Below are 25572 nucleotides of genomic sequence, written 5' to 3' on the forward strand. Positions count from 1 at the left end.
CGTATTCAGTTTATTCCCGTTTGTTTCTTACTGTAAACCACGGCCTGGAGCAATTTCTGTGGCAAGAAGCACAAGACAATCCAGACGCTAGCGCGAGCAACCCCGGGAGATAACAGATGGGCGGCTTTAAGGCAGGAGCCGCGCAGGCCGGCTGCAGTCCCTCTCACTGCCGGTCTGCCCGTCCTGCCCAGCACCGCCTCCCCGCCGGGGCCGCCCCCCGGCGCCGGTACCGCCCCCGCTCCGCCCGCCGCCCCCAGCAGCCCCCGCGTTGCCCCGGCCCCGCCGCCGCCGCTCGCAGCGCCCGAGCCGCCGGCGGAGCGAAGGTGCCGCCGTGCGCGGCCCGCCGGGCGCCGCGGCCTGCGGGCGCCGCTGGTTGGCGACGGGGGGACACGTGAGCGGGGAGGCGGCGGCAGCGGCGGCAGCGGGAGTTTCCCCGACAGCTGGAGGTTGCGGCGGCGGCTCCTCCTCCCCGGGTCCCCGCTAGAGCCCAGAGACCCCCCGCGCTCCTCCTTATTGACAAACGCACAAAGGGCCGCGCCGGGGCCGGGCCGGGACGCGTCTGGAGCCGGCATGGGAGACAAGAAGAGCCCGACCAGGTAGGGGCAGCGGCGGCGCTTTCTCGTTCCCCCGGGCCCTCCGGGAGCGCGGGGCCGGCGGCGATGGCGGCGGGGGCGCCCCGGGGGCGGCGGGGGCGTCGCGGCCGGTGCTGCCCCTGGCGCGCGTGTGTCTCCGCAGGCCGAAGCGGCAGCCGAAACCCTCCTCGGACGAGGGGTACTGGGACTGCAGCGTCTGCACCTTCCGCAACAGCGCCGAGGCCTTCAAGTGCTTGATGTGCGACGTGAGGAAGGGCACCTCCACACGGTGGGTCGCCGGCGGAGCGGGAGCGGGGGCGGCGGGGGAGCGGCTGTGCGGCCGTGACAGGAATTGGGGCCGGGGGAGCCACGGGGGAGCCACGGTGCATCCCCAGGGTGTATCCCCAGGGTGTGAGGGAGGGGCGGCCGTGACAGGAATCGGGTCTCGTTTATCAGGGGTGGGGGCGGGAGCATACAGCCTCCCCCGGCCCGGGGCTCCTCGGTGAACCTGACCCAGCGCTGCGCTGGCGTGTGTAGAAACAGAAATAATAAATACCAGGAAGGGCATAATTGCCTGCACATCCTAACCCTGGAGAGATTGTGCCCCTCTCACGGAGAAGCTAGGGTGTGCCTGCTAAGACACTTAACCTTTTTTTTTTTTTTTTTTTTTTATTTTAAATTATTTTTTTTCTATGAGTTTAACTTCGCCTCATACATATCCCCTTTGTTTGATTAGTATTAGTATTATTTTAATTCGCTTTTCATCACAGAACATCACCGTGCAGGTTTCCGAGGGCTAGAGGGGGTGGATTATAACCCTTCAGTGTTTAGGGAGGAATTGTTAGCTGAATTGCACTTTATGGAATTGCCTCCCTGTGTAACTGTGACTTCCCAGGAGGACCTTTTCTCTGTACACCAGTCGCAAAGCTTGCTGTGGATTAACTGGTTCCTGTGCCTGCCGGTGGCCTAAACGTGTGCTTGGGGAATGGAGGCTTTTTACAAACGAGCTTGAGTGCACTTGTAGCCGTGCATGCTAACGGAGGAGAATGTCGCTCAAGAATCCTTTCTTACCGCCACCATACCTGTGGGTTAATCCCATCAACGAGAGAAGTTTAAATGGCAGTCAAGTTGCAATCCTATCAAAAGCTGCAAGTAAATTATAGATATTGGTCAAAGCAGTGCTGAGTATGACTTGCAATAAATGTTACATGTTTGAAATTTTAAGTGCAAGGTTGGGTCCAATTACTTGACAAAAATGATTATTCTTTATTTCTGGAATTGGTTTCCCTGACTTCTGAAAAACAGAATGGATATTAGAAGGACTTCTCATAACTTCAGTTGTGAATATTAGTTGAATGTTTTGGTTCGTTTGGTTGGTTTTTTTTTTTTTAACAAAGGAAATCAGTAAGGTAAATGTGACGAGAGGGAATTCTATCTGTCACATATATTACGATTACCAGTTATAACAATGGCATTATGTTTATGTCACAGAGAGATGTGTACAGATTGGTAATGTTCAGCAAAATAAGACTGCTGAATTAATGAAAAAGGTCTCCTTAACATCCAGTCAATTTGATAAGAAAAGTCAATTTAAAATTATGTTTTACTGCATTGGAAACTCAGCTGGATAAAGGCTTTGAAACTTAACAAACAAACAAAAAATTGAACTTCTGAGAAACAAATATTTTCATTGTCTTCTAGTCTCCCTACTTGAATATTTAATATTTTAAATAATTTTGCAACAAAATGTCTTTTTTCTTTCTTCGGTTTCCACTTTCTCCCTGACAGTAACCTGGTATGCCAACTGTAGTTGATTGGTTGATTTTTGTTTCTCTACTTAAAACTCTGTAACAGTGTATCCCTGAGTAGGTTTAGGGGACTCTTTTTTCCCCTAAGGTTTAGATGGATTGCATCTTCATATGATTGCAAAATCCATGTTTTACACATGGCATGAGGTAGATAAAAGTTGAGGTTTTAGGCCAGGCAGCTTTTGTCTGCAGTTTTGATATACGATTTGAGCTAGCAAGTAGACCTTTGTGTCCATGAAGAGAATCATTAGGGTGCCAAAGAAACACAAAAGGCCAGCTGGGTGGTTGTTTTCTGTTTTTTTTTCCCAAGGACCTGGAGTCCAAGTGGCTAAATTATTACGTTGTTAAAGAATTTGTTGTTGTTTCCTATAGGACAGAATGGTTTTCATCAACGTGGGGCAGGACAGCAATACAACCATGTTTCGATGGCACTGAAAATGCATTTTTTATTTATTTCAGTCTTCCATTTTGGAGCTTGATGTTAGATTAAGTTGATGCATCAGCATGGTTGTTGCTGTGCAATAGTTCTTTCTTAAAAGCTTTATTTTTTTTTCTGTTTTTTGGGTTTTTTTATTTTTTTTTTTTTACTGATTAGACCTTTGTCTATAAGACATTGTATTTTTTTTTTAAATTGAGAGAAATCTCTTTCTTTGTGTTGAAATGTGTAATACCTGATTCCACATGTTAAACTTCACTAAATGTGACCAGATTTGCAGGTGGGAAAACAGGAAATTGTATTGAAGCTAAGTAGGTTTGAAGGCCTCTGGAAATCAGGTGCAAAGTTGATTAAAACTTTTTTTTTTAATTATTCACATTTACCTCTGCAGAAGTATTTTCAGATACAGGTAGAGTTTGTTTTCACTGTTGAATAATTTCTTCTCTCTGAAAGAGTTATCTTTTGTGCTAGAGGCTAGAAGTGGATTTTGTTCTTTAGTTACTGATAGAATTGTTAAGATTACTGCAAATAAATTTTGCAATTTCTTTATTATATTTTATTTCTAGACTGAATTTTCAAAGCAGGTTAGATTATGGAGTTAAGTCAACTTTTTTGTCTATGGCAGTATTGCATTGAGTGGTTAAACTGGGCTGTCCTTGGAGGGTGATGTCCTGAGGGAAATCCTGGATGCTTCAGGAAATGTGTAACTGATTCCCAAGGTGGCACTCTTTGGTTTAGTACTAAAGCAGTGCCCCAGCATGGTGCCAGTTACATGTGCTACAAGTCAGATGTGAAACGAAGATCCTATCTGCTAGATGGAGATCCCTCTACCTCTTACTCTACAGCTATTGTCAGATGTTAGCTTGGTAATGTCACTGACCCTGTACACATGACTTTAGTATTTACTCTCTAACCTAAGTTATTTTTTTTTGTTCCTTGGGTACTGAGAAATTCATATGTTCCTCTTCATAGGAGACTGCACTGTGTGTAGTAATTTTCTACATGTGACCTCTAAGGTGTCTTGAAAATTTTTAAGATGAAAGATGTATATAAATGTAAGGAACATAGATAGGACTGTAATAATTACTCCTTTCTTGAACAAATCCCCTGCTGAAGTTAATTAGAAGCACAAGTAAGGAGTACTGAATAAAACCCTAATGTACTCTGTTATAGAGGGAACTGGTGGCGACCTATATATTTAGGTTGCCTAATAGTTTCCATTATAAAGAAATTGTATGACCTTTTTGAGAAGGTTTCTTGTTTGCAAAAGCTATTGTAGTTTGGCAAGAGGATAAGTTCTTGGGCTAAATTAGTGGTTTGATTTCCTTGCCCCATGAAATTGTTTCAGTTTTGCTGAGACTAAATCACTTGAAAATGTTCATTTCCCCTCTGTCACTCATGCTGTACAGAAAAGTCTTTGCTAGAACATTGAAAAAGCCCAGACTGGAACTGTGTAAAAGCAACAGAGGCAATGATGGTATGCTGAAAACATGGAAGAGAATTTTGTGGCTCCTGGAGAGGTTATAATGGGCTTGTTAAATTTGGTTTGATTCTCACAATTACTGCTTTGTCAAAAGAAAGTTGTCTCCATTGGCAATTTCTTTCTTTCCTTCTGTTCTTCATGGCACTGTCTGAATCAGGAGCATACCAATACTGGCTGACCTTCAAGAATTGGGCTGGATCCTTGGACAGACCTTATTGGAGCGAGTATTTGCTCCCAGTTTGTCTGTCCTTCAATAGATGTTTGGATTTTGCTTTCTGTGCCAGCTAACACCATTAGTCACTGTAATTTAGATGTGTTGTAAAGCTGAAGATTAAGAGTTTGTGTTTCTGGGAAGAAGTACACAAGAGGTTTGGCATTCCCTCTAAAGGAGTGTGTGTTTCCTACTTTCTGCTGCCTTCTAGGAGGCTGTGTTTACTGCCCTGTTGTCACCTCTCTGCTTTAACTTCCTCAGAGTGTTGTTAATGCTCTTCTTATTCAGTTAGCAGTAGCATCTAGATTTAAAATTACCTGTTGCTTTGCTTTCCTTCATGTGGATTTTATGCATGTGGTCTGATCTCTAGTTGCAGGATCCTGTTCTTTTTTCCACATTGTTACAAAGCACATCTTCTTTCAGTGTGAATGATGAGCATCCAGGGCAGTGTAGTGAGAGCTACAGGAGGAGCTGCAAATACTGGCTTTGTAAACATTGAAGTGCTTGGAATGATATTCTGCTGTGTAAACAAGTGAAAAAAGGATGCAGGGACATGCAGTCAATTTCCCCTTTTCAGACTTGATAACATTCCATTATTCTTAAATTAGAAAAAAGGACCAAATTTCAAAGGATATTTTTACTAACAGTATTCTCTTAGCTAGTAATAAGGGAAGATTTGTTATACAAACTTATATTTTATGATTGTTATGGTTTTGCTTTATTTTATTTTTTAGAACTATTTTCATTACTTGCTTTGGATTCAATAAAAACTTAATGTTGCCAGTGAATCTGATTCTTAGTGGATGCTGTTCAATTTTTTGTGTGTGTGTGTTTTTTGGGTTTTTTTTTGTTTTTTTTTTGGCGGGGGGAAAGGGAGAATGAAGAAATGAGACAGGTACAAATTACTTCTGTGAAGTTTTGTGGATTTTTCTTTTTTTCTTAACTTGGATTTAGGATGGTTTTTTAAATGGTTCCTGTTTGATACACATGTTGAGTGAGCTCTCATATGCACTATAATTTATAAAATAGCCCCTGAAATTTATAGCCAGAATAAGAAGGTAATGTTTAGTCAGGATGAATTTTTGTGGATTTGGGATATATACCTCTTAATGTCCTTTACTGCTGAAGTAGAGATAATATATAACCAGCCAAATGAGGGCATGGCTTCTGTATTCTATGATCTATTGATCTTCATCACTGAATCATTCCTTTTGTCACAGGCTAAGGTATGAAAAGCCCAATTTAAATCCCACCAGATACCTAAGAGTGTGAGATACAAGGAACTGGAATAGAATCTGTACATTTCCTTGGTATTTGGTCTATATTCCTTGACTCTGCCTGAGAGTTTGGCTGTGTAATGTATTTTGTAAGCATATCTGATCATCTCCTAAGTATGAGATACAGGTCTCTACTTGGAACTGCCATGAGTTTGTTTTGTGCCTTGAGACTCATAAATAAAATGTTTAATTTTTTAACTTGGATATCAAGGTCATTTTTCTTCAGAAAACATGGGCAATGTGTTTAGTCATGTACCATCTGGATGTTTATAAGCACAAATCAGTTACATTTAATCAAATCTGGTATTTGTATTTCTGTTGAAATGCATACTGCTGAGGACAGAGAGTTGGTACTTCTCTTGTATATCTGGTTTAGCATATCTGTTTCACAACAGCTTGTTAAGGACTCTTCTGCCTTCCAGAATGCAGCCTCTGTGTGTGCACATGCGCGTGCATGTCAGGGGGAAGGTTGGGAAGGAGAAAAAGAGGAAGAACTGCCTGTCATGCTGATTTTACAAATACGTGACTGACTCAAGCTCAACAGACTCAAGAGCTTTTGTTTGTTACTTGTGGTAGTTTAGAGAAAAAAATATCTGCAGGAATGAAGTGAGTGGAAAAGTCATATAGAGCTTCATAAAAGATGGGTTACATATTACAAATTCTATGGTTTAGTGTTCATATTAAATTATGAAGAAGAGCAAGAATAAATAGTTCTCTTGCTCTGTAGATGGCCATTGAGTAACGTTTCATTCTGTGCTTCCAGTCTTACTTTTAAAAAGAGTTTGTAAAAGTAATCTTTGAAATTGTTTAGGAATTTATTTAGGCATTGTTTTCTCTGAAAAATATAGTGAAACTTGAGAGTTCTGCACACATCAATTTCAATGTTGTTATAAAACAACGAATGAATTTTTATTGATTGGATGGCTCTGTTAGATGTTCCTCATGGGTGTAGCTTGTATGGGTAAGAGAGAATGCGATGGACAGCCAACCAAAAGAAAAATCAAGTCTGTATTTTAGAAAGGAGTAGGGGGAGTGTTGTTAACTTTTTTTTTTAAGGTTAAATCTCACATTAAATCTTCATAATTTTGAACCTGACAGATATTTTAATTAGTTACTCTGAGAAGTTCATAAAAAATTATAATCTACTTGATCCACTGCAGTCTGGTGTCCTTTTATATCTTGGTACTTAAGTAGGGCTTTTTTTCATCTAGTTGTGGGGCCTGCTGTGCTTTGTACTCTTTTTTGGAATTCATAATTTTCATTCTGAGTCACCTTCATGCAGGATTGTTTTGTCAGATCGTTCTCACCACCTCTCAGATTGATTCTTATTCTATTCCTTATACCTTTGTCCAAAGGAAAAATAAAAATATTAAATAGGATGCCTGTGGAATCTCACTGTAAAGGCTGTCTCACAGATACATGTAAATATGTCTACAGCTGGTTGGTTGGAACTATTAAACAAGCAAACCTGAATTTTGAACTTCATTCTGCGCAACTTTGTCCTCATCATAGCTTAACTTAAGTGGGAGAATATATTTTTGACTGTGTTGCATGCAAGTCAAGACTGGCAACATGTATTTCTTTTCTCCTAGTCAGCAGGGCTACTAGTTCATTAAAGGAAGAAACTGTCTTGACACAGAAGACTGTCAAGCCAATTGGACTTATGCTTTAATGCTCCCCATTCTTAAATAATTTCATTCTAGTATCTTTCTGAAATTTGAGTTAGATTGAGATTTTTATTTGCCCATCTTATGATTTTTTTCCTTTTTTTTTCTTCTGAAGTACTTGATGACTTCTTTCACCTTTCCTGTAGTTCTCTAAACATTTTTTTCTGAGGATGAATTTCATTAGAGACTGTTGACTGCCATAAATAACATTCAGTGGTCTGGTTTTTATTTTTTTTTATTCTAACTTGATCTCATACTCCCTTGTTTAATTTGGTTATATGGAATTAAACTGTTGTGTGGGTACTGAAGCAAAGGAGACTTTATGCTGTCCAGTATTTGCTTTCTTTCCATGATTAAGTACTTTCCTTTGGGGCATAAGTAGTGGGGGTTGTTTTCTGGGGTTTGTTTGGGAGTTTTTGTTTGTTTTTTGTTTTGTGGTTTTCTGTGCAGTTTTTTGGTTTTTTTTTTTGGGTGGAATTGCTATCTTTGTTTTTTTAGTGCCACCAGTGTTCTAAATTCTTATTCTATGCATCTTTTCTAGGGAAAATTGTCTGTCCTAGACTAAAATCTACCAGGATGTGAATAAACACCTAAAATAAGATGAAGTATGTTAAGAGAAGATTAGCTGCTAAAAAGAAAGCTCTTGTATCACTCGTAAAGTGATGAGAATTTGCATTTTCTGCCCCTAATTTTTTATCCAATTTTCCCTTGATTGCTGTGACAGCCCACTATGCCTGTTCCTGTTTAAAACTTGATAGAAATATCTGCACATTTCATCTTGAAAAGTCAGGTTAGGACAGTATGCTTTGCAGAACATTTCCTCCGAGTATCAAATGATGTCGTCTTGCCTCATACAGTCTAGCTACAAGATACTTTTGAAGTAGGCTAGTTAGAACAAAATAACTAAGTGTTCAATTTTTATACTTTCACACAGTAGCTTATCCTGGTTTAAGTAGGACAGAGAGATCCTGAGGATTGTCTGTTCTCTGAAGTGCATTCCACTGGTATGTGGTACACTGATGTAGAGCAGGCTTGAACTTGGAGAGTTCAGCTGCAGAATGTTGTTGGGACGCTTTTGGCTGGCAAACTTTCCATCAAAAGTCAGACTGAAGACTAGAAGATATGACCTTGACATCTGCTACAAGTTTTTTCTTGTTTTCTTAGGAGTTGAGGGGTGGGGAGGAAACAAGCAATTGAAAGTTTTCCCATTCTAACTTACTGAAGATTTGAAACCTATCTTTAAACTTTTCCAAAATGTTTGAACATACTTTCTTTGTACTATATAGCTTTTATGACTGTACCTAGTAGAAAAAACAAAATGTGTGAATCAGTAGGGGTTTGAAAATTCACTATGGAAATGGAGTTCCCAACTCCAAAAGCTGAAGAATGTTGGTTTGGCACATGCTGTGAAAGGAAAGTTATTTTTTATGGCTATCATTGAAATCTGTGTTTAGGGTCATGCACTAGAAACTCTGTAATTGAATAAGAAGGATAAAAGAGAATGTGGGGACTCATTCTGTAGCATCTTTTTAGGTTAATATACATCTTAATGGAGGACATTATGGAGATTTGATTTTTTTAGGGAAAGTGTGTAGCCTTTTCTCCTACTTAAGATGGACATCTTTGTGGGGCTGACTCTGAATGGAAGAAGTTTCTAGATTGCTGCCAGCTTTTGGGAAGATGGTACCTGCAGTGCAGAGAAAATAAGATGGGTCAGAAGCAAGCTCCTTCAGCAAACAGTTTGATCACAAAACCAGCTGTACCAAATGTTGGCTGTATGCAGTGCAACAATGACTGTGCTGCTGCATTAGTGTGATCCTCATATTTTACCTGTTTTTTTGCACAGGTGCAAGAGGGTTTCAGTTTCTGCAGGAAAGAGACAGAGGAGCAGTGTGAAGGATTGTGGGATTGGCATTTGGAAGAGGTCACTTCCCCATGAATCCTAAGGATCTAGGGGTCTAGGAGACTAACCACTCCTCTTTCTGTAAATACTTTCCCAAACACTGCCTCCTTAGAGGAAATTGAGCTTCCTGACCCCTGCTCATATGTAGCTCATCGTCATCTAGGAAGCATAAATTAGTTGATAGCAATATGTTTCTCAAGATGAATATTTTCAATATAGCTTTCACACTGAGCATCGGTGCACCACAGCCTGTGGCATATGGGGAAGAATTCTAACAGCACTATGCAAGAAGTTGGAGCTTTTTAACTGGTTGTTGGAGAAGTAATGTTTGATGGCTGCTTTGAAAACTATCCATGGAGATGAACTTTGTCTTTCTAAAAGTCCTGATACAGATATTTCTTAGAGCAGGCTGTTGTGCACTGTACCAGTTGTCTTCAGGAGACTTGCTGGCCTCAGCTGTTAAATGTCATCTGGAAAATAGGGCATTCCCTTTAAGGGAATGATTAAATAGGGACACTGCCTCAAGGGGTAGTTTTCTGCACATTTTTACACTGACTGATAAAACCATATGGGTCATGTGAGTCTATTCTAATTGAATCAGCTTTGATTGAAAGATAGAATTGCTAGAAATGCACTGAATGGATGAATTCCAAGTAAATGATTCATGCTGTAAAACAGCTAAAAATATGAAAGCAGAAATCAGAGCTGTCTGAAAGTTAGAATTCAAATATAAATAGGATGTGTAGAAATTGCATTGCTACTCTGCTATATGCAGATGGATCTATATAATGTTTTCTCATACAGACCACTAGCTCCATTGTTTGCACTGTGGTAATTATTCAGTTGCATTATTTGCAGAGACAGTGAAATGGCCGGTTAACACTCTAGGTTATGACAGAAGTAATGATAATGAGAAAAAATAGTTTTGGATAGCAAAGTGTTGAAGATGCATATAATCATGAACTGCTTCAATGTAGCAATAAACTAGTTTTTCACAAAATAGCTTTGTGTGGTGATTAGTGAGGGCATATTCATGTGACATGGAAAGCTAAACATAGTTTAATCTGATAGTTTTTATTCGGTGAATAGCTTAATAGAGTGCTGATGACTGAGGGAGAGTAAGCTGATCTGTGTCAGAACCCAAAGACTGCTTCTGCTGCTAGTGATTTAATTTAATTGCTAGCAACTTACACTTGCATTACAAGAACTGGCAGTAAGAAATATTTTTTACTTTTCATAGGACTTAAACTGTTAAAAATCTGGAGTGGCATCATTTGGTGAGCTGCTTGCTTCTGTGTATGAGAAAGTTTGCAAGATCTAACTGGCCACACCATTTGCAATACTACTTAGTATACACAGTGTCCCTGATTATTTCCTGTTCACTTTAAATATTATCACTGATGTGATATTTTAATAATCACTGTTGTGAACATTTTTTTATTTTTTATTTTTTTTAGTAGGAGGTAAGCTGTGGCTAACTGGAACTTGATCTCAAAAACCAGCAATAATAATGGAACAAAGGTTTGTGCTGGGTTTAAAGTGAAGTTGAAAAAACAACTTCCTTTGTTACGGAATGTCGCTTGGCAGAACCTGAAAGCTCTTGTATAAGGTGCTGCAGAAAGGGATTGTGGAGTAGATATGATAGTCAATGAAAAGTTAAATGTAATTTTAAAAAGCAAATTTTCTTATGTTTCAAATCTAGAAGAAAGTGTTAAGCTAGTTGAAAAATTGCCCGATAGAAGAAAATAAAATCTGAAAATGTAGCTACTAGTCTGCAAATATATGCAAGGATATATTAAAAGCTGTTGTGTATTTTGTGCATATAAATGCTTAACAATTCTCTAATTATTTGGGAATTAATGTTTTATATTTGACAAAAATATTGTCTTTACGATTGAATTTTTAAAAATACTGCATGCTTTTAAGTGTTTACTGTCAAGCTAACACTTGAAAATTTCATTGCCTTGAAGTACAAAGAAAGATTAGTAAAAAGGTAGGGAATTTTTTTGCTTGGTTTCTGTGCAGCCAGATTGCCTATGCTTACACCTTAATAGTACAGATTTAAGCATGAACTTGAATGAACAGCCTAAAATGTAACAGTTAAGCTTTTGCATTCTTACTTGGAAGTTTAATAAGACTCTGCCACTCTCTATATGTCAAATTGGGTGTTGACTGCCAGCATTATTACATTAGGACAGCTGCTGCAGTGCCTTAATACATGTATGTGTGTCTTGGTTGTAGTTATTTCTTTCTGTATTATAAAGAATTCAGGTAACAATTTCTTGACTTGTAGGAAATTGTTTTGCATTTTAAGACTTGATAAAATTATGATGCAAAATTTAATTTGGTCCTATTTATTTTATTTAACACTGTCAGTACTATTTCAACATTATATAAATGTAGGCCTCAACCTTCCTACATTTTTTGTGAGTTCCTAGTCCTGAAAAACATTCTTTTTGAAGTTAAGTTCTTCTTAGCTCAAAGGAAGGAAGAGTCAGGTAGCTATGGATGTGCTTAATTTTTAGGTGAATATTTAGGTGAAATTGCTTGCATTTTTTTTTGTCCTTAAAACCAGCTACGCTGGGAGGGAAAAGAGACTCTGAAAGGGACATAGATATAAAAATCACTGGTGTCAGTGTTAACTGTTTTGCAGAAAGAATTCTGAAAAAATAAAAACATGCCTGAGGAATTGGGAATGTTAATTACTTGCTTGATATAGTAACTTGTTATCAGTATGTGGGGGTGGGAGAAGGGAGGTAACCTTCAAAAAAACCTGGCTAAAGGGTGGGAGGAAAGTTTATTGACTGCTTAGTAAGTTTTACTTCAAGGTAACGTGTTACTTATTGCAGAAGCTAAACTTGAAATATCTTTCTTTCATTCTGAAGCCATTTAGATGTTCTGACATCTAAATCTACGTCATCCATCCATCATGGAAAGTCACATTCCAAAGCTGCTGGTTGCAGCCTGTTCTGTGATCTGCTGAGTGAAAAGCTGTCTAAGCTCTATTATGAAGTTAGTTAGATCTTTGCATAATTAATGTCTTTTTGAAAATGCACAGGAAGTTTACTTTTTATACGCTAATATTGCTACAATACTCAACTACAGATGTGCCTTGTAAAAGTTACTGAAGTAAATGCTGTAAGAATTGCTCAAACAATTCATATCTGTTTGAAGGTATTCTAATTAATGTGTTACTCATTCACATATTCATTCCTTAGAAAATCATCTACTTAAAACCACTTCTTCACATCCTTCAATTTGTTTAAAAAGCTGCTTATTGTAAAATCATGCCTTTTTCTATTTTTCTCCCTGTATATATCTGCTTGCTTTCAAGATTAGGAACAACCTTTTATTTTTAAATTAATTGCTCTAGTTACTGTATTAAGAGATACTTGAGAATGTGGACCTTGGAGAAATGAGGACGTGGTGGAGATTTGAGTAGAGACTAGCTAGAATATGATGATGAAGTAGAAAATATGTGAAGATAATTTCTTGAGATTCCAGTAATGACTGGAAAAATGGACATTAGAGTATTAATGTGGATATCAGATTTCTATTAGCTTCTTGAGACATTAATATTTAGGATAGATGTGAGTGGAAAATGATCTTCAAATAAATTATAAGATATTTAAAGCCTGTACATTTGTACTGTGAGATGACCCAGTGTAGTAATGAGAGAACAGAGTAGAATTTGAATGATTCAACTTCATTCCCAACAAGATTTTAATGCCTTTAACTGTATTCTGTTTCAATTTTAGAAAGACATGTATGAAACAAACGTCAACAAATGAGGATTTTTATCAAGGTTTGGAGTGTTTTCAAGGCATTTCTGAAATCATTACTAGATGAGGGAGTAGCAAAAGCTGCTGGAGGAGGAATACTAGTATATGAATGATGCTGGAATTCCATTTGGAAAAAAATTATAGCTGAGTTAGCTCAGTTAGAAATGCAGGAGCAGATGGAAAGGAGATAGACAAGTCTGCAGGGCATGAATGAGAGAGGGATACGATCATCTCTTCTATTTACAGAAGGTTGCTTTTTAAGCAACTGTCCTTCATAGGCAGTAAATGAAGAGGAAGGTGGGATTCAGGAAAACTTGAATGGTTAGTTGGAGGACCTGATTGACTTTCTCTGAAGCCCAGTGAGTAGTTCTAGGTATTTTTTCCTACAAGCTGTTTGACCTTGTTATTTTATGCTTTGCACAAAGATGCCTAATTGGGAATGCCTGACACTTTGATTTTAGACTTTGTTACATTAATCAGAACTGTAACACGTGTTCTAAATTTAATCCATAATACATCAGCATACCCTTTGTTTACAGTGCAGCTTTTGGAATAATCTTCAAGACTTTCCCAAGAAGACACCATAAAAAAAGTCATGTGGAAACTGTAAAGGCAAAAGCATTTCTTTTTTGTACTGATTCTATTCTATAGCAGCCAGCTTCACAAGTTTGACTATAGGTGACTTATATAAATAGATTTACTACTCATGAGACCTTTTGACTATAGCAATTTTGCTAATTCCTGTAAAACCCTGGAGAATAAAATTCAGGGTGCTAGTTGATTAGGCTATGGGTTTCCAAGGAATGAGTCCTGTCATGCCATGCTGGTGGAACAGAAAGAAGCTGATGTTCAGAAACATGCTGAACTCATTGCCTAAGCCCTGTGCAGTGAGGGCCTAAAAGCAGCAAGAAGTTGATAGAAGATGTGGGAACTTGCATTAGCTTGGAAGCATTTATTCTGTCCTTCTGAATCACCTGAAAGGGAAGAATACTTCAAATATAAAGATTTTTCTTTTTTAAGGAAAGGATTCTATGACCAAGGGTAAGATGAAATCAGTCAGGTTTCTGTTCCAGATATTTCTTCTTTTTCTTGTGGAATAAATCTGCTGTCTTGAACAAAAAGTCAATGTCTCTCTTCAGGGAATTGAAGTGTAGATAGATGGTACTGCTTAAGGATTAGGGGTACCTTTGAATAATACCTGATTTGGTTTAGTGGTGGGGTTTTTTTCCTAAGAAGTGGAAAAAAGGATGAAATTAATTTGAAAACTTGAAATTTTTAAATGTATGATAGACCATGTAGAGATTTTACATTAAAAAAGGTGAAAAATTATGAAGAAATAGCACAGGCTTTGTTTTTCTTGGGAGCTGTTTTTTTTATTTTCTGGGAAGGAAAACATGGTAGGAAATAAGATGTCGCTGATCAGTCTTGAACTGTTCTGTTTGATTGACAATTCCAGCTATGTAATAGTTGCCTCTTCTGTTTGATAGTATCATCATGATCATAGAGGTCTTTTCCAATCTAAATGATGCTTTGATTCCATGATATTACTTCTCTCATTGAATCCTGCCGTCATTCCAAAGGTAGTGATTAGTATTTGCTGTAGAAACTTGAGTCCATGAACCCAAAATAAATCAACACCATCTTGGGCAGCTAGGACATACCCTTCTGTATCAGCTTTTTGATAGCTAAGTAGAACTGGACTAGATTATTCTCTAGTTATTGGAGGAAAACTTTGGCAGGTAAGTTGACCAGAGCTCAGTAGCAGACCTAAGTATGAGGCCTAATGTGCTATTTTAAAAGTTTTAGATAAGTTGAGTGTGTCCATAGCTTTAGGACACAGATAATTCACAACTTCAGACAGGATAAGTCTCTGGCAAGAGCTGTTGGCCTGAATTGAAGCCAGGAGGTGGTTGGACTTGAGAAGAGGAACAGGAAGGAAAAGACTGCATTAAAATGGAAGCTCTGCTTGACTGATATTCTGGGTCTAGCTTTTCTGTTGAAGAGCATCTTTCTGATTGAATGCTGAGGAGACAGCATTTCCTTAATCTAGACCCATTGTGTTTCAATTGGGAAATTGTAATTTTAGTACTTCTGCAGTATTAAAATAGACAAAACAGGAGATAGAACTTCAGGAAAGAATGTGCCTTTAAGTTGCCAATTCATCAGGATGTCTGAAGCCTCTGAACTGCACATTATAGATGCCAATACACTTCCCTCAACAGGTTGGAAAAAGCACTGTGCTTTCAGCAGTTTCACTGGCTTGGCAGCACTGTGTGCTACTTGGCAGTCTTATTTGCTGGCTCTGGCCATGCAGGATATGTGGCACCAATGGACAAATCCTACTCCTAACTTTACATGCAGGGTACCTCATGCTAACGTAGACTCTCTTCAGAAATAGGTATGTTTGGGGTTGGTTTATGGAAAAACTGTCACAGTTGGCCCCGTCATGTTCCTTGTTTCCAGACTGTAGCAGATGAACCCTAAAGTTCAGGTCTGTCAGCATTGGAGCTTATACTCTGAGAAGTGCAGAAGACGTTAGATGCTTTATGGACTTGTGATGAAGCAGAAGCAGCACTGTGCATATGTAGTTACTGTACTTCTGGTGTATGTGTTGCTCATCAGTATTGTATAGATATTTTTTGTTTATTTTGGTTCTCAAAATGGATCTGTTTTGCTGTAAGGAGACCAAGTTATTTATTGTATCAAATTAGTCAAAATACTGTTAACATAGGTTATTGGTGAATAGTAGGTGAGGGAAATCAAGGAAGCATGTGAGATGTCCAAAATTATTTATGTGCAGGAAGGTATTGTGTTGATCTCTGGGTCATGGGAATAATTCAGGGCAACAGTTCCAGATACCATGTGGTCTCGAGTATTTTTTATCTCTAGGCTTTTAAATTGCTGTGCTATAAATTTTTTTTTTTAAAGGATGTCAACAATGAAAGCCAGTCCATCCTTCGCAGTATTAAGTGCTTTCTTCCTTTGAGAGTATCAGTACTGAATGTCTGCACAACAATTGCTAAAGCAAAGACAAGTTTCTGCAGCCTCTATAAATATGCTTCATAAGCCAGCAGCTAGATCAAACCTGATAAGATAAAATGTAGTTACATCCTCCAACAAGAAGATTAGTGTTAAAATGATGGCATCCTTGTTTTTGAGCATTTATGTGAATTTTAGGGAAGACAAAGACTTTATCCATATATGTTTGTCTTAATGGCTGTTGGCTGTTTAAAGATTGAAAACGTTAGTTTTCCTAATTTTTTAGAGGAGTCTATGAAGTGCATATCAAGTAGGACCTTGTAAACAACATCGGAATTAGGTAATAAACAAAACTGTAATGAATGAGATTGGAATAGAAGTGTTGGTAGAAGTATGGCTGATATCAACTTAGAAGAAAGGTAACTTCTTCTGAAAAGGAAAACTAGGTAGTAGAGAAGGGGACATGCAATATTCAGAGATGTGATGTATAGAGATCTCTTGGAAGCTCAGTAAATCAGTCTTTTAGTATGGCTAGAGTGCTTAAACTGTAAAGTTCACCTTTGGAAAGAATTGCTAGCTCTTCTGTAATAGCGTATGCCTTTCTTAGTGTTCTCCTTCAAATGACTAAAGTGGAATTACAAGGTAAAAATACAAAGCTTTTAGGGGCTGGCTAAATAATAGGTCTTGTTTTTACGAACATTTCTGCTTGTAGTTCTGGATTGTTCAGTTGTGGTGGTCCAACAGTGGTCAAGTGATAGAGACAAAAATGCTTGTAATCTTAATGCAGAAGATTATAGAGCTTCTTTCTAAACATCAGTTAACTCAGGTGCTCTTGAATATTCTTAAAGATTAAATTACTATAAATATCAACAAACGGCAGTGTTAACATCATGTCTACTTAATCTGTAGCAGCGTATTACAAGAGATGTTTAACTAGTTTTGAAAACAAGTAATTTAAAATGTATTTTGGCAAATCATCACAATCAATTTCCTGTTACAGGGATAGTTTCTCTAACTTTTATCTTCTCTGAAATAGCCTTTTCTCTATGAATTTATTCATGCTTGAATGACATGATTCAGCTACCACTTATCAGGAACAATTCTGTCAGGTTCAAGCTTCATGGACACAGTAGAGTTATCTCCTGACACCTGCATGGCTTGTGAAGTGCTTGGTTGCAGTTCATTAGTCCCTTTTGAGTACATGGGGAAAAAAAATGAGCACTTGAAAGGCATTCCTAGTGTTGAGAGATGAATTACTTTTTTTCTCGATGTTTTTAACATAGGAACCTTGAATGCCTCATTTAATAAATTGGGACATGAGAAAGCAGATAATAAAATTTAGAATGGAGATATAACTGATAGCTATAGAAAAAAGTGACAACAAAAAGGATGGCTAATAGATGGATTTAATAGAGGGAATCTCTTGTCACAGCAAAGCCACATAGAACCTCTTGATTAATTTTTAGTGCATCTTCCAAAACATGATTTCTGTGGTTTTTTTCTCTTTACTGACTTCTGTTCCTTGTTGCAAGGATATTTTTTCAGCTTCATTTGTTTTATGGCATTAAGAAAAAAGTTCTAAGCCCAGGATTTAGAATTAAGCTTAATTTCCCAGCTGTACTCTAACAGAAATTATCTAGTTTGCCCTCAGGAACCGAAATTGTTATAAATTGAGAATTTACTTGTCTAAGATTGTTTTTTCCCCTCTCTACTAACCCTATTTAACGATTTTCCATAATCATGGTGTTGTCCACACTCCTGGGAAACAATTGTGTGTCAAGTTCACTAGTGTCCTAGTTCATAAGTAACATGTCCAATCATACTCTCAGGTCACTGTGTAGTAATGATGGGATTGTCACTTGACTGTCATGACAAACTGTATCTCCTATCCCAGAGCAATCTTCCAACTCAAGACAGATCATCAGGTTTCTTTATACATCACAGCTGTTTTCCACCTGAAATTACAAGCTTGTGCATCAATTGCACCTTGGTGGTTCTTGCTCTGTTATGAGCTACATAGGTGACAAAAGGTTGAAAAAATTCTGAGATAAGTTTTCTTAAAAATGTCTTAAGTACTGTGTTAACCTAGACGTCTGTAGTCCATTCAGTCCATTTGAGTTGTTCACTGTGGGCTTAATACAGGGTGTGCTTTGCAAGGTCCTATTGCTATAAGCTGGGTAGTTTTCACTAAAGTGATTTGTTCCTGTTCTTAGTCCCTCCATGAGTCAATGTAGGCTCAGTTCATGAGTGGGTAAGGGGTAGGCTGGTTTTTATCCCAAACTATTATTGTGTTGACAATTTATTAATAGTCTGTCTTTTAATTTATTTTAATTCATTAAGGACATACTGTGAAGACTCATGAAATATCAGCTGATTTATATTAACTGTCTTTCCCATACTTTATGAATTCTTTTAATTTGGCTGCCACTCTGTAACTTGAACTGTTGCAATCATTACTGAAAATATAACTTGTTAATGGTAGCTGCCTTGATTTTCTGCATTTGTTATTTTTCTCATCTCCTCACCCAAGTAAGAAGTGCCAGTAGTGTGATCCTGTGGGCTGGGATAAATAAGTATGCGTGTGAACTGATAGCTTCTGTTGCTTTAATAATGGTTTTGTATTTTTGGAGTATCACAATGCATATAATTTGTGCTTTTTCTAGTTTAAAAAGCTTAACATCACAATCCAATTAACAAAACCCAAGAGCTTGGCAGGGTAAGCATTCTTGTGGAGAAGAAATTTAGATCTTCAAAGGCTTAATAACAGAAACTTGTTTATATATTGTGACTTGAAATTTCTTAATTCCAGAACTGCAGAAGAAGTAAATACACTTGCAATGGAATGAGTAAAATGTTTCATTTCAGACTAGGATCATTGTATTCCAATGCAAAACAGAATAAAAAAATTAATCAATTTCAAAATAATATTTTGGAAAAAGTAAAAATAATAAACTGTTGAAATCCTTTCACCTGCCGTTGCTCTTCTCACACTGGTTTTTAGTTTGGATCAAAACTTGGAAACCTGCACTGTGTATATACTAATGGAATGTCATTTTATGTTTCTGTTGCTTCCAAAAACTTCCAAAGTATATGTGTTCTGACAGCTATATCATACTAATATCAATTAGCAGTGTATTTTTTTCCAGTGGACAGCATGATAAAAATGATACACAGCAGGATTTATTATTGCCTCCAATAAATTTTTTGAGCTGAAAATGCTTAAGTTCAATTCTATAAGCCAAATGATAGTTCTAGCTCTGATATCTCAAAGGTCAGCTTTTTCCTTTTTGTGATATGGATTGTCTGCTTCTGTATTAGAGTCAAATCAGACCATTTCAGCATTTGAAGGGGCTGGGAGTGGGTGGTAAAGTTGTTTCTGGAAAAATTGTCATTTGGAGCTTACTCTGAGGTCTCTGTCTGGATATGACAACTGCGAGAAGAGGGCACATTGGAAACATGGTCTCTAAATCCCTGTAAAATAAAAAAAAAGGAATCTCATTTGTTGATAATGCAAGTAAGTGAAACTCAAGGCTATAATGGGTTTAAATTTTATATGCTATCTTAATGAAGTATTAGCATCAAGATATGTTTAAACAATATTTCTTCTTACAATGATGGTTAATGTTGATAACTGAAGTGTAGACAGTTTGAGACTTGCAAAGTCTAAGCATTATGCATGTCTATATATATGTGCACACAGGAAACCTCGACCTGTCTCTCAGCTGGTTGCACAACAGGTTCCTCAGCAATTTGTGCCCCCTACACAATCAAAGAAAGAGAAAAAAGACAAAGTAGAAAAGGAAAAAAGTGAAAAGGAAACAACAAGCAAAAAGAACAGTCATAAGAAAACCAGGTAAAAACTTTAGAAACTTTTTCAGTAGTGGTAAAATGTAATTTACAAATAAAACTAAGAAAATGTTCTTTGATTTTACTGCTTTCCAAGTACTGTGGCAAACAGGTTATATATTGGTGTGAAGTTTTATTGGTTCAGGCTGTTTATAAAATATGAAGACCCGCAGTGTGTAGTTGTGGCCAGAAGATGGAGATGAGCTGAACAGAGAAAGACAGACTGTTTAAGGGTTATTTAGGATATTGTTTTAAGGGTTCAGACAAGTATTTTTCATACCATACAGAACTGTTGATAGGCAAATTGATGATATTAATCTCTGGGAAAAAGAGGGGATGGGTGTGATTAGTTTCTATGCAAAACAGTAGTGGGAGGAGAGAGAACCAGTACCAGACTGCAGATGAGGAGGGAAAATAACTTGGTTATTGATAGCCTTGTAGAACCCTTCAGCTTTGAAGGGCTGAGCGAGCACATAAATTAATGTGACAGGATAAAGTATGTGTATTACCTAGTGATAGAAATCTCTTTGCCACATCTGGGATGCTGAAGGACTCTTAAAACTGAAGACATGAAATACTGCAGTACAGACAAGCAGTTGTAAAATCCTTGGTCTTGCTGTAAGGAGGGATGGTGCAAATTGCTAAACAAAAGCAGCAGGTTTAACCCCTAATTCATCATAATCTAAACATAAAGTTATTGTGGCAAGAATGCTGTGTCAAAAAAGCTGAAAGTGTACAAGACATGTAGTCTAAGCAAATGTGGGAGGAACTTTTTTTTTTTTGGAAGCCTGCCAAAATAGCCCAGCCAAGAAATATCCTTTGGGATTAGTTATGCATAGAAGTAGCATATGCTTCTGTTGTGCCTGAAATAGGATCATTAGGATCAGAACAAGGGAGGGACTGAGAGTCAGTAGAGAGCAGTCATTAAGAAAGTCATAGTTAGGATTAAGGACACTGAAGTGTTATTTCTTTTCCTTTTTTGTTTTTTAAATAGTCAAATTTACAAGCTTACCTCATACAGCTGAAGTACTTCAGTTATGAAGCATTTGATGTTAGCATAGTGAGCTTTAGTTATGCCAATTAAAATTATAAACTGAAATAAATGGATAAATTGCAATAATACAGTAAAAATGCAAAAAGCGAGATAGGGAAAGAGTAAGAAAATTTGAAAAATAACTAAAATAAAATCTTGGGCTGAAATACCAGTATTACCTTCCATTAAGACTTGCTCTTCTTTTTTTTTTTTTTTTTAATGCTTCAAACATTCAAAGTTAATTTTTTTCCAAAAATTATTTCACTAGGTGGGATGGTAAGTTAAGAATGCTTGATTAGTTTAGACATACTTCTTCAGCATTCTTTGAGAAAAGGATATCCTCTTCTTTTTGCTTTAAAATATGTATATTACTGCTGGAAACAACTATAAAAATTTTCATGCACACTCACCATAATTTATAAGCTCCAGGTACATAGCACTTGCACAAGTTGATAATTCTCAAGTTTTCTCTCTATTCCCATGATGCAGATCAGGAGATCCTCATTCTTTTTCTGAGGTGCTTCAGTCATGCTGCTTCAGCCTCAGGGGGAGCATGATGTCAAAGCCTATCTCAGTTCTAGTGGAGAAAAGGCATGACTTATTTCAGCTGAAGTGAATGGGAACCAATTCTACATCAAACAAAGTTGATGATAGGGTAAAGTTTAGAACTTTGCTATTATCACACCTGCAAGCATGTGATGTCATTATTTTATCGCAGTTTGTGCCAGTGGTAGCTGTGGAGACAGTTAAATGCACAAACTGTGCTGTTCATGACGCTTGTATGAATTCAACGGTCTGGTACCAGTTTTTCATGGTGATTATAGGAAAGGACTAAATTGAAAGTACTTTATGCATGTCACTAGAAAAAATATGAAGGCAAAAGAGAAGTCAAATTGTTCTTTAGTTCTTTTTGTTGTGAAAAATCAAACAATTAAAAGATTGAATGAAGAGACTTATCTGTCAACAATGTAAACACAAAATCCAGTTCAAATAGTATACGAGTGGTCCTAGCGAGGTTCTGAAATTAGGTGACACCTGCTGCAAGTTAACACGTCTGTGCTGTTGAATTCAAAAGACAGACACCAACATCTTCATTATAGAACATAATTTTCTACTTAGAATTGTTGCTTCAGGCTGTTGCAGAGATGGACATTTCCCTGGATCAAATTTATAACTTTGCATAGTCACAATAAAGGCAGACTTGGGTTTTGAAAGTAAAAACCTTCACATGCGCAGCACATACATACTGCTGCACAGTGACATTAAAAAATGTCAACTTCTAAATAGTTTTAGGAGATGGTAATGTGTTATATTCAACTCTTTCAATGTAAAACATACTAGGAAACACTCCACCATTAATACTTCTGGTACATTGTTTTCCTACATATTACAGGTTGCAAAAAGAAGTCATATATACACATTTGTTCTCCAGAGCTCCTAAAAAGTAGGAGGGAGACAAGATAAGATGATTTGTGTGCTTTTAATATAATTATTTGCTTTATTTAGGCCAAGGTTGAAAAATGTGGATCGAAGTAGTGCTCAGCATTTGGAAGTTACCGTTGGAGATCTGACAGTCATTATTACAGACTTTAAGGAGAAAACTAAGTCACCACCTGCTTCCAGTGCTGCTTCTGCAGATCAACACAGTCAGAGTGGTTCTAGCTCTGACAACACAGAGAGGGGAATGTCCAGGTCATCTTCACCCAGAGGAGAAGCGTCATCACTGAATGGGGAATCTCATTAAAGTTTATTTCCTCCTGTTTCTTTAGTCTCTTCAAAACATGCAAATACATAAGTTCTGTCACTTGTTACCACATTTTCATGACAGATTAGTCATGCATAATTGATCTGTCGACTGGAACATATAATGCAGTTTAAAAAAAGAAAGAAAAAAGTGCAGTGGTAGAAACAATAACAGCATGAAGCTGAGTCAGGGGAGGTTTAGGTTAAATACCACAAAAGGTTTCTCACCCAGAGGGTAGTTGGGCACTGGAACAGAGGCTCCTCAGGTAAGTGGTCACAGCACCAGCCTGACTGTTCAGGAAGTATTTGGACAATGCTCTCAGGCTCGTGGTGTGACTCTTGGGGCTCTCTTGTGCAGGGCCAGAATTTGGAATTGATGATCCTTTTGGGTCCCTTCCAACTCAGCTTATTGTGTGATTCTGTAATAATTTAAATGCTATCTACAAATGCTTATGAAGCATCTTCAACTTTTTAATCTACATGTGTAAGGGTGCCATGAAAATGTGGTTTGAATGTTCATTATGCAGTGTTATTGGTATGTCCGTTTTCACTTTTAGTTTAGTGAATTCTAACACAACTCTTGGAGTCTCTACTATTGGCATGTACTGAATTTAAATTTTTATAACATAGTTCAAGCTGCCTAAATATGTATTATTTGAGAATTGTGAAACATAGTTATATGTATGCAAGTCAGAGATCAACTTAATCAATTATTGCTGCAACAGAATTTTCATAATAATAATTATCTTCTTAAAAACACCTGCTGGTACTTGGTGTGGTTAAATAGGAAAAATGTTATTAAAGAAACATTTGTATGGATTTTTGCCAATGTTTGACACATTTTACTAGATTACTGTTACTGAATTATGTTGATGGTTTTACCAATATTTTTTGACACTTAAAACACTTATTGTAATGTTTACAAGCAAAATAGAAAACACATTCTAAGCATTGATTAGTTAACCTTGCAATTCAGGTAAAGTACTGCTTTGTCGCTGTACACTGGTATTTTGTGTTGTGTAATGAATACTGAACCTCAGATGGTGATGCATTTGGCAAAAACTATTTGAAAATATGAAAGTTTGGAAAAGCTTTAAAAAGAACAGAACTACAGTTCTCATTTCTGCTTAGTGCTGTTTCCTTGCCCCAGATTTTTCTAGTGTCACATAGTCACTTATCATTTCAGTACAGGAATATCAGATGTTGCACAAAGATAAGGAAATAACAATGCTATTATTTTTTTTGGTCCTGAATCAGTTTCTTTAATATTGAATTGGCCTATTAGAATATATTATGTCATAAATAATTTGAAAAAGACTCACTATCCTACTTTATGGCATAAACTGACAACATTTACGCACTTAGCAATATACTGATAAAGAGCAGAGCTATTTACAATACCATCCGGTATTATGTAAAATTACCAATAAAATATTTTTGTGAATACAAATTTTGCATTTTTGTTTACAACCAATAAGTGTTTTGATATATACATACAATTCATGTATAGATTTTAAATTATATACTCTGGTTCAGTACAAAAGTCCATTTAGCTCCTTTTAGTGAGGCAGGGCACTTACACTCCTGTGAGCCTTTTCTTTTTCATTCAAAGTAAATATATTTTTAAGCCTATGTGAAAAGATGGACCTTCTTGGTAGTGAATCCAGCCCCAAATTATTACCCACGTATGATATGTCTTCTTAAAGGCTTGAAAACAATGGATTTTTGTAGCCCCTGACAATTGTGATGTTTGGTGGTTTCTTGTAGTAATGTATTTTTCTGTTTTTAATGCAGTACTTTTACAGGCACAATGGTACTGTTCTATTTTGTAAGATGCTAGTTGTTAAATACAGTTAGTTGCATAAAATGAGAGTCTGATGTGATATCTGAGAACATACATACCTCATTCCTTGGTGTTGCTGTTTAAAATTTTTAGACATCAAATGTTAATTATAGGCTATTTCAGATGGATAACTACTGACCTGTTTATTATGTATTCTGCTTTATCTTACTAAATAGAATGTCTGTTCATTGCTGTTACCTGGCCAAATTTAGTATCTGTAAAACAATGCTTTTTAAGGTTCTTAAATGTTTTTGGGGCTGGGCTAGTGTTCAGAATAACATACACTAGTTTTTAAAAGAAAAATACATGCTTCTCAACTTTATTTTTTTATATTTTATTTTTAGGTGGGACTATTTTCAGAATATACTGATGTAATGGATTACAAAAGAGCTGAAACTCTTTAAAGTAAGCAGTTTAAAGATAGTAAATATCATTGCAAGAAGTTTTATGAAATGTGTTTCTAATTTGAAATGTAATGAATGCTAACACATTTCAGAATTCCTTGCAAAGAAATAATAATCTATTACCAGTAATTCAATAAATGGAAAATGTATTTTTATTTGTGTGAATAAACCACCCAGCACTGCAAACAAAAGGACTCTATCTTCAGAATTAAGTAGCCAATTGGTTTGAAAGGAAGGATGGAGTAGATTTTACTATGATTCAACTGTCTCTAGAGAACAATCTCAAAATGTGGTACAAGTCTGGTTATCAAAAGGAATGCAAAAAGTCTTACTGTTCTCTATGAAACAAGACATTGAAGAGCAATTTCTACTACAGGTGCTGTGGAAGTCAGCTAGGATCTTAAAAGCTGTGGTGGTTTTAACTGCGTTATTAGGTTGCCAGAGTTTCATTGCAGTGACGCTTGTTTTAGCATTAAGCAGAGTTAAGTTTTTGTCTGTTGGTGATTAAAGGGATATGACAATACTGACAGCAGAGTAGACAAATTCTAAGCAAAATACTGCATTTGACTCCGTTCATAATATAAT

General features: G+C 37.2%; 1 protein-coding gene across 1 annotated transcript; it reads left to right on the top strand.

The window, feature by feature from the left end:
- Positions 1-269: 269 nt before the first annotated feature.
- LOC131592903 (YY1-associated factor 2) lies at positions 270-25168 on the top strand. The gene is made up of 4 exons (XM_058864811.1): positions 270-596; positions 736-861; positions 19819-19971; positions 22504-25168. The coding sequence occupies exons 1-4, from the start codon at positions 571-573 to the stop codon at positions 22739-22741; spliced, it is 543 nt and encodes a 180-aa protein (XP_058720794.1). The 5' UTR covers positions 270-570; the 3' UTR covers positions 22742-25168.
- The last annotated feature ends 404 nt before the right edge of the window (positions 25169-25572 follow it).

This window comes from Poecile atricapillus, chromosome Z, assembly GCF_030490865.1.
Source record: "Poecile atricapillus isolate bPoeAtr1 chromosome Z, bPoeAtr1.hap1, whole genome shotgun sequence".
Taxonomy (NCBI): Eukaryota; Metazoa; Chordata; class Aves; order Passeriformes; family Paridae; genus Poecile; species Poecile atricapillus.